The sequence below is a fragment of the Grammomys surdaster genome, unplaced genomic scaffold (genome assembly GCF_004785775.1).
Source record: "Grammomys surdaster isolate TR1022 unplaced genomic scaffold, NIH_TR_1.0 278, whole genome shotgun sequence".
Taxonomy (NCBI): domain Eukaryota; kingdom Metazoa; phylum Chordata; class Mammalia; order Rodentia; family Muridae; genus Grammomys; species Grammomys surdaster.
Genome location: NW_021604719.1, coordinates 7,574,043 through 7,584,316, shown reverse-complemented (window position 1 = coordinate 7,584,316; position 10,274 = coordinate 7,574,043). Strand labels below are relative to the sequence as shown.

At 45.1% G+C, this 10,274-nt stretch overlaps 1 protein-coding gene across 3 annotated transcripts in view; it reads right to left on the bottom strand.

Annotated features, from left to right (window-relative positions):
- The window catches only part of Tnfaip8 (TNF alpha induced protein 8), a 112,376-nt gene that overhangs the window by 35,720 nt on the left and 66,382 nt on the right, over positions 1-10,274 (bottom strand). The window contains exon 1 of one of the 3 annotated variants that reach the window (XM_028777219.1): positions 1,747-1,910. The exons of the other annotated variants lie outside the window; for them this stretch is intronic. Coding sequence (XP_028633052.1) covers positions 1,747-1,819 — 73 coding nt within the window. The 5' untranslated portion in view covers positions 1,820-1,910. Of the gene's footprint in view, positions 1-1,746; positions 1,911-10,274 lie in introns of those variants that run through there. 3 annotated transcript variants of the gene reach the window in all.

Sequence of the window (10,274 nt, the reverse complement as noted above, 5' to 3'; positions counted from 1 at the left end):
TAAAAAAAAAAAAAAAGAAAGAAAGAAAGAAAGAAAATCTTACCTTAACTGCTATCATTTTAAAATTCTAGCAGCTCAGATTAATTGAAAAGAAACAAACGTTTTGAGGCCTCCTTTAAAATGCAGACGGCAAAGCCTGGGTGGCAGGTACACCTCTGCAGGCAAGGGCAGGTGAGGACCAAGCTAAAGATGCCCATTACACCAGCATCCACACAGGTTGCAAACTCCGACCAGAGCCAGCAAAGGCGGGGATACTGTGATGTTGCTAAAGAGAGGTACAATACAGTTGACCTGGCAGTTTTTAACCCCCCCCCGGCCCCCCACCTTTCCTAAAAGGCAGGGAATAACAGGTCTGGAAGAAAATGCTAAGCTAAGTGCTATGTATGCAATTATAAAAAAAGTTCAAGAGTGGTTTTCTCAGCTCGGACCTATTTCTCTTTGACTACTTTTGACTTCATGTAAATGGTGCAAAACAGAAAAAGAAAGCACATCCATCAGCACAAAGTTCTGTTGGTACAGAGGCTGTGACAGGGAAACATCCCAGCTCCAAAAAGTCCACGGGAAGCTCAGACACAATCCTTCTGCTGTCACTTTTCCTGCTGGCTGGCCCGTATTTCTATTAAACAAACCCTTTTCAACTGACAGCTTCCCTCACGCCACAAAGCTAGGTACACGACCACACTGGAAAGCCTATATTGCAAAATGTAGAACTTTCCTTGCTCCGACACTGCCTTAGCTGTGACTGACTTGAGACTTAGCAGTCTTCCAAGAAGCTACTCGAAAAGAGAGATTTCTCAACCTTGAACACTGCCCCCCACCTGACGAACTTTCCCCAGCTACCCCTACTCCCATCCCCATTTACAAGTGGACTTTTGTATACGCAAAGGTGCAGGGAACATAGCAGTCTCCCAAGAAGCTACGTGAAAAGAAAGAGAGATTTCTCAACCTTGAACACCCCCACATCTGATTAATTTTCCCCAGCTACCCCTACTTGCACCCCCATTTACAAGTGGACTTTTGTATACATACAGTTTCAGGGAACAAAGTGCACAAACACTCACACACAAATAAACTCCCAAGCTAACACCAGCTATAATAGTGTTTTGGTTGGAGCTTTTCCAGCCCTGTCACCAGCTCTGTTAGGAGTAAATGAAACTCTTGCTTTTGCAAAGACAGAAAGGGACAAACTCTCCTGTTTCAAAAGACAAAAAGGTCCCCCTCACATCTTTCAGTCCCCCAGAAAATGCAGAAGGTCTGGCATGAAAATAAATAAATAAATAAATAAATAGAAAAAAAACCCAAACATATTCCCCAAATAAAGATCTTTCACTTCTCTCTTCACTCAGCTTCCCCTTTTAGCTGGAAATGTATGTCCCTTCCAATTCTTGACACCCTCTTTTCAAAGGGATCCCGACTCGGACTCTTCCTGGGAATCTAGCTTTGGGTTGTCCTCGGCCAGGCAGGCAGCCCATTCCAGGCACATTTTGTATTCTCAACAGTCAAAGCCCGCTTTCTCCTTTCCAGAGAAATCTGAAAAGCAGCCTTGGTGGGCTGGCTTGGCTAGGTCTGAAGCTGAGTCCCTTGCCCCTTAACTGCCTGGCTGGTGGGACAGGACTGCCTACTCTCTAAGTCCAGGCAGACAGAGACAAAGTTCCCCACGGCTCACTCCGGGCTCCCATCAGCTCCTGCTCCCGCCTTCCTCCACATTCCTGCGCTGAACTTGGCGGAGTCCAGCGGCTGGCGTACCTTCCCTGGGCTCCTCCGCCTCGGAGAGCATGCTGTCGGGGTGCACAGCCACAGGCGCCACCGCCACGGACATGGACGTGAGGCTGCGAGACTCCCAGACGAGTGCGATGTGCGCGGGCGGGACGCGGTGGGAGGAAGCCTCTGAGATCAGAACCTCCCGGGGCGGGCGGCTGGCTGCGGGAGGGATTTTCAGGGGAAAGTTCCGCAGGAGTGACGAATCGAATCGCGCGGGGCTGGGCTGCAAGAGTCCGCCCCCGAGGGGCCGCTACGGGTGGAGGCGACCGACGAGGCAGGTGGGGCCCAGCGCAGGAAAGGTGCCCTGGAGAGAACGAACTGGCAGTGCGGGGCAGACTGCGGGGGTGGTGGGGAAGCACGCACTACATCTGGGGGGGGTGACATTTTTGACACTCTCTGTCTTGGGTTTTTACATGCCCCAATTCGTGAAAACTCTTTTCGGCTTGTTATTTTTCAGGTTATTATACAGCTGCTGGCCAAGGGTTTGGAGGGGTCCTGTTCACAAAGCAAAACTTCACCAGCGCCAGGACCGGCCTCTAAGGAAAGTAGGGCAGGATAGGCAGAGGGTCCTTATGCATGGCTGGCTCTCTCTAACCAAGCTGCTAGGAGCTAAAGGCCTCTCTGATTTTGGGAACCGCTGACAGGCTGGAGATAAAAGGGCAAAGGGCGGCAGGACCTAGACAACAGCAGCCACCCTCCCCTCCCCACCTGGCTTCTACTAAGGGCTCAGTGGAAGTCATCTTAACTCTGGGGTGGCTACACAGCTCCCAGCAGCCTACCTGTCTTACAGAGATTGTTTTTACAGGGCCTTGTTTTAGCACCAACCGTAGGGTGAGGGGCCCCAAGTAAAATACCTGAAAGGAAAACTCCCAATGGAAAGAAATATCTGGCTGGAGATTGTAACATTCTCCTATTACTGAGAAAGGTTACATTCTGTAAGAAATGTACTTTCCAGCTGCCTTTCTTTTCCTTATATCATTTTTATATGGAAAGGAGGGTGGAGTCCAGGCCTTGTGGTAAATTTAGCGAAGGGACTATGTAAACTGCCCAGGTTTTTTTGAGTCTTAGTTTAAATTTAGTTCTGCTATTTATTTTTTACAGGACCTTAAGAAAAAATCTCAAACATCCATTTGCTTATCTATAAAATGAAGATAAAAAGCAATATGCAATTCACAGATTTGTCTGATATTACAGAAGGTACTATAAACAAAGCGATTTGAAACTGTAAGTTCTACATACAAGTTGTCACTTACTATTGCACCTTATTACAATAAACTTTTGTAAAGGATACTCTTGCCTTTTATTTCGCCATTTAGTTTGAACAGAATCGATGCTATTCACCGGCAAGGGAGATATTGTAAATAGAGCTCTATGGTCTAATATTAAATCAGTCCCTACTGCTGAATGATTCTAACATGCTTGAGACCTACCAGAATTTTATCTCAGATTTACGGAAAGGCAAGGTATAACCAAGACATAATAGCCAGAGGGAAGAAAGAAACATCTGGAAAAGATCAGTGCTGTAGACCCTATGGAAACTGAGCATGCCTGGAAAAGAATAACAGGCTATACCCTTCTGAAAATCACGATAACCTGCTCTCCTGTGCCCCACGCCCGAGTGCTGCTTGGATGGACTACCTATGCTCAGTAAGCTTAGATTCACAGGGGACACAAAGGACAAAGGACGGGGATGCTTCTGAATCAAAAGAAGAACTTCCTTGCCGGTGGCACTTGGCCTTGCCTGTCCTTCTGAGGAGTCATTCTGCCGCTCCCTACCCTACAGCATCTGGCTTCGCCCTCCCCCTTCCACTGGCCAGATGTCCACAGATGTCCACCTGGGCCTCGGAGGAACCTCGCCACAGCTGTTTGCTACACAAATGAGATAGATACCTTCTGCAAATCTATAGCTGGAGTGAAGCAGCACCTTTTGAAGGCAAGGTGGTAATTATGCAAATCAAGACAGCCCAGCTTCCACATCCATTGGCTCCAAGCAGAAGGACTTTCTCTCTTCCTTCAGAAAGTGTCCCTTTATGTCATATTTATTAAATGTCCTTTCACAAATCTGAGTAGGTGCACACTTCCCAAGGTCTGTTAAGTAAAAGTCCTTAACACCCTGCTTGTTTTTACATTGGTTCACAAAAAGTCCTTCCGTCCAGCCCAGATTTAGTCAAGGAGAACATGTGCTGACTGAACAGTTTAAAGGCCACTACAGCAGCCTGGTAATCAATTTAGCATCCTGTTAACAGCCCTGCCGATCTTTGAACATTCACCAGGATCCTTGAGAAACATCCAGAGAAAACTTTTTTATTCAAATGCAGTCAACAGTCACCTTGGGGAAGAATGTTCTGATGTAGTTCGAGAGCAACAATACCCAGTTCATTTAAAAAGACTGTACAGGATAAGCATTCTATAGCCACTGGCATGATCTCAAAGCGTGCCCTGGGCAGGCAAACTATTCTGTTTTCATGCCTCCAACTTGCAAAACCATGACAACAGATAGCTGGTTCTCTACAGCTCTCGAAGCCTTATACTTCTTCCAAGTGACTTAGTAGTGTTGATTTTGCTGGGCTTTTATTCAAAAAGGGCTGGGCTAGCCAGTGACTAAGGCTCTAATACACCACACAGTGATCTGCAGCTGCCTGTAAGACCTAGTTTCTTCTTGTCTTTTGGAGATGGGGGTTCATGGATCTCAGCCTGGTTAGAAATTTGTATATGGTCAAGGATGACCTTGAACTTCTGTCTCCTGTTTTTACCCTTCATGTGCTGGGATTAGAGGCTTGTACCACCATGTCTAGTTTAGGTGGGGCTGGAGATTGAACCCAGTGCTTCATGCATTCTAGGTAAGCCCTCTACCAGCTGAGCTATCTCTCCTGTCCCCTGTTTACTCTCGTATGTTTAAGGAACAGTCCAGGGTCTTTACCTGAGCAATAAGCTCAGCATTCATATTAACCGTCCATTACAGATCATCTAATACAAAGTAGCAACCAAACTAGCAACATTTCCCATCTAGAAAAGGGCATACTTAAATCTTACATTGCATTCTTACATCTGTGCAGGTGTATTTTATTCCATTTGTATCAAGGTGGGAGAATTCAAACACCATAAAAGTTCTGATGGTATATCCATTCATCCAGGCATTACCCACTATTTACACAAGTCACATATAAGTGGGTCTTTGTTAGCTGGGGCTTCCTTCTATAATTATGATAATTCTGGACCATGGATTGAATTCATTCCTTGTAAGGAACCTGGTTCTATGAAAAAAATGTATTAATGCCAACCCAACTGAACTAAATCTTAGGAAGTCAACTAAATCTCTTGCAACAGGACAAGTCTCTTAAATTACATTCTAATGAAGCCATTTTTAAAAGAAAAGAGGGAGTGGCTGCCAGCCTGGGCTTTGGGCCCTTTGGCTTACAGAGACCCAGGTGCTTCTGCAGAATAAGGTAGCTTAGAGAGTTTCCAGTTCAGAAGGCTAGCGAGCAGAAGTGGGAGGGAGCTGGGGTGGCTACTCAGAAGCATCACGCTATCACATACCCCAGCAGCCTCAAGGAGGGCCTGGCCATCTGCAGTGGAAAATACGTACATCTGCCAACTGCTCCTGCACTAGCATCTACTGGCTATGGAAATAAGGGAATAAGGAAATAAAAGCATAAAAACGAGGAAGTAAAAACTATTGATAGCATGACCAGAGCTTCTTATGGAGCTATCAATAGTTTTTATTTCTGCCTCGGGGTCAGGATGCTGAATCTAAACACGTAACAGACTAGGTCACAAAATGGCTGTTCCCAGAGTATTCAAATGACCTTTCTGTTTGACTCTGAGGCTGTCCTTAACTTTTCTATTACCTGTCTGCAAAGACTCCCATGATCTGTGTACAAAACTGACCTTTGCTTATCCTGTCCTGAAATATGGAAAAGATCTTTTTCTTGGTCCCATGTGCGTGGGGCTGTGGATCTTCCATTCTCTACCTTCACATTCCGTCAGATGCCTTCACATTCAATCCTCTAAAACATGGGAAAGCCTCATTGGGCATCCCTTCACAGCCCTCACTGCCCAGGATGCTAGCTCTCAGTGTGATAGGGAATTTGTGTAACAGTGGAGGCCACTTATGTACCTTCCAACGAGGTTAAGCGTGTGCTTCATATGACCTCATATGTCCATGTGTTGATGAGTAGAGGGGTAAGGTTAGGTAGTTAGAAGACAAGTGCCTGAATCAAGAAAGGCCACGGAAGTGTGGAAGTGGGAAGAGAAAGGGGTACTGGTCACCAGATTCTGGGAGTGTGTAGCTATGGGTACATTCCATTCAAATTTTCAATGACAGTTCCAGCAAATCTTACATAATCATTAATGTTCTGGGTGTGAGCGGATAGTTCTGAGGGAGGAGGAAGAGGCAATGACTCGGAGGTGCGCGCTGGCAGGCAGACGGCGATGCATCTGGCACACACTTGTTTCCTAGGATTCCATTGTTTGTTTCTGTTTCTCTCCTAAGAAATCACCCTTGCTACAAAGCTTCGAGTAGATGCTTAAATGCATGCACCAGGTTGGAAAAATATCTGAAGGATTTGTGAGTGTCCGATCCTTTTTCTAGAATGTGCATCAGTAATTTCTTTCATTTACGTTTTCTCTTTGGAAGCAGCGTTGGAACTGTTGGAGTTTATAAGGAAACCTTTAACAGGATTTCAGTGTGGGCACTAAATTTAGGTTTTTAGGAGAAGGGCAGTATATAGCTAAGAAATAGGTCTGGCTTCTCCAGAGAAAATGACACCAGTGTCTTCCACAATAGGTGACATGTGTGACTCAGTGGCTACAGAAGTTATATTCTGCATAGGGTTTTTAAGATACTTTTCTCTCTTTGTTGGTTTTCCTTCCTATATGGTGTGAGAGAGACAAAATGATGAGACCATGGGTGTTCTCTGAGGTGCAGTGGACAGGGTAGGCCTCAGAGGTGTGGGATTAAATGGCCAGGTCACATGGCTCTGCCATCTTACCATTGGCCTGAAGGGTATACAAAGGAATACCGTTTCTTCGCAGGCATTCTTTACGTCAAAACTCTTGACTCATGGTTGATGAGAAAATCCAACTACCCTATAAGTTGAGGGGCCCCTTTCTCTTTCTGTGTCCTTTAAATTTTCTGTGACTTTCTACCTTGCTTCAATTTACCTTGCTGGCATTTTTGTTTAGTCTTAGGGATTGATGATGGCTGAAGACTCAAATTTCTGAAACTTCTTTATTGCTCAACAGGAATGGAGAGCCTGTCTATCCAGGGATGAAAAGTCGGATCTGTCTGAGAAGGTCTCAGCTTGGAGATGAGCATCTTCAGTCAACGGGAAACTAGCAGAGAGACACTGTTAGCATAGGTTTTAGTTAAAGACACCCCTTGGGATCACCATGGACATTTTAAAGATATGTAACTAAAGAAAGCAAGTTCTATGACGTGTCAAGTCCCAGAGTGAGGAGCAATGGACCCCAGATCACAGTGTGTGCAGCCTGAGCTTCCGTCCTGTCTCCTGCATTCGGGCCCTTGCTTTCTGTCCAGTTGCTCATATAAAAGTCAGTCCTCCCTTCACAGAGGAATACCTCAAAGATTGCTACACTGGAAGAGTTTGCAGCTGGCTGTCATTCCAGTACAGACTGCTCTAATCCCTGTTCACATGCTGAGATCACCGCTTCAAATTAAAGCCATTCCATTCTGGACATTTAATGCTTTAAATAAGCTATAAATTTAATAGCCTCTATTTACTCAGCTACAGGAGACCACAAATGTGTTGGACCTCTTTTTTTCTTTCAATTAAAAATTCAACTGGGACCCCAACTAAGCTTCTTTGTATATAAAGCAACCAGAATTAACGGGGGTGGAGGGGGAGACTCAATTTGAGTCTTTTGCCCTTTTTACAGACAGCACAGCACAGCCCATGCTTCGTTTGTGTTAAAAGGAATCTCCTTTGTTCACTGTCTTTAAAAGAATTTCCTCTAGAAACAGGCAAGTCGTTAAGCCTCTATTTGTACATCTGTAAAATGGGGATGATGCCACTTATTTAACAGTTACAGTGATAAAAACAAGCAAGGAAGCTGGCTGGGTACACAAACTATAATCACCCCTTATCTCTTTCCCTTGTACTTTCATGAATGAGGCCAGACTGGTTTGGACTGTTTAGGGAATGTTTATTTGGATCCTTACATGCTGACCCAGATTGATGTGGCAAAGCTATAGACAGCAAACATACCAGGGCTGGAGTCCTTCCTATGCCCAGCTAAATGGGGCCAAATGAGAAGAGAAAGCATTTGGGGAAAGGGAGCAGTCACAGAAAGGATTCAACAGACTGAACTTCCTAAACTCAGGTGACCACCAGTTAAAACTAGCCACAGTAGCTCAAGTTTAGAAGCAACTTTAGCTGTCCCTACTCCGTCCCTCTGGTTTACGGGATCCCCTAGACATGGCGGCAGCAGCATCCATCCCCATCCCTGTCCCCCATCTCCTTCCTTATCTCTCTCAGTAGATTCAGTTTCCTTAGAAGATAGCCCCAGTTCTTTCTAGTTGCAAAGTTGCTCTTTCTAGTGAGCTGGAATCCAAGCTTAAAAACTGGGAAAGTATTCCCTTCTACCCACTGCCCCTCCACCTCACACTGACACAATCATTTTCTGATGAGATGAACGTAGACTTATAACTGAGCTTTCCTTTGGAGCAGCCTAATAGAGACCCCCTTGCACTGGCTGGCTGACCGTGGCTGCATGCAATCTGAGATGCTTATGCAACTTCCCAGCGCTGATGGCCCGCACACATCTGTGACTGATTACTGTGAAGCACTCAGAAGCCAGAGGCTCTGCTAGGGACCCCCAGTGATCGTCTCTTCTCTCTACCCTGTGATCACTTTGAGGGGCTACAGAACAATGCCAGGAGAGGCTGAGTAACGAGTCCTGAATGACCGCATCGAGCAGAGAAGGTTTTTGTGTGTGTGTTTGTTTTTTGTATTTTTGTTTTGTTTTGCAAGTTTCTGAATCACATTTGAAATCCCAACATCATGCTCCACATGTGGAAATCTGAACTCAGACTCTCAGTCTGAGATCTGTTTGGCAGTTTAATCTGTGTCCAGTTGTCATACTCTGATTTTTTATGTCAGATTTTGGACAAGAACAGAACCTATAAGGTTTTGACCATGTGCCTGACAGTCACATTTTAAGAGACAGAAAAGGCTTGTGGAGAAACTCCGGGATGGATGGGCTTTCCAGGTGCAGTGGCCAAGGCTGACACTGGACAGACAAACTCAGCAGGGGGTAAAATGTGAACTGAAGCAGAACTTATCCAAACAGGGTTCAGGACAAGAGGAGAGGCTCCTTGTCTGGTGTGGATCAGGAGTTTTTCCACTTGAATGGGTCAGGTTCTGAAACCGGTTTATTTGGCCAGTCCCTAAAGAGGAGCTCTAGAAATATGTGTCAGTTACGCCTCAGAGTATGGGGTGCGTGTTCTGACAAACTCCCCAGCCGAACCGTGGACATGCTACAGAATGTGATATCAAACCCATGAACTTTGTAGGAAAAAAAAGGGTAAAACTCGTTAACCAATCTGAAATCTATTTCCACTGACTTTTTTTAAACTACTGAATTCAGTAAAGTCCCCTTTCAGGACATTTAATTTTTTTTAATTCCAGCTACAGGTGATCGGATGTAAGTTAACAATGATGTAGTGCCTGGAGCGCTGTCTGTCCTAATCTTATCTTGGAAAACATGGTGATGCAGAGCGGGGGCTTTCTGTCCCTCTCCTGACGGCTCTCTGCACCTCTGCCGGGCCTTTGACCCTGGAAGCCCTTATATAGGAAAGGTGAATGATACATTCAAGACTATGTAGTTTTTGAAAAACTGATGGACATGCTTGACCGATGGGTCAGGAGTAAAAGGTGCTTGCCACCAAGCCCTGGAGCTGACATGGTGGAAGAAGAGAACTGACTCTCCTTCAAACTGTCCTCTGAACTTCATGTGTACACACACACTCACACACACATGCACGCACGCAAATACATGTGAAATGAAGAAAGAACGAGCATAAAGACATTGAGAGAGGGTAACTGCGGGTCTCCATGAAGCACACTGGAATGTTTGGTATACTGTATGTTGGGCAACGAAGGACACTTGGATCCCTCATCCTTGTCAGCATCTTCATGTCTCTGTATTAAGAACACTCAAAATAAAATAAAAAAAGAACATTCAGAACGTTCTTCTCTAGTTATTTTGAGGTATCCATCTCCCCATAGCAAATGTTTCTAAAAGGAAGGCAACTATAGTTGATCCCAAAGAAATCACAACCTTTTCCCACTGTAGAAGCAACACTCACTTCATAACTCTTAGAAAAGTTGAGGGACGGGTTACTAGTCTTAAGTGACTTCCTAGGAGGTCTTCAAAAATTTATTTAACGATTTATTTATTTTATGAGTACACCATTACTCTCTTCAGACACACCAGAAGAGGGCATCAGACCCCATTGCAGATGGTTGTGAGTCACCATGTGGTTGCTGGAA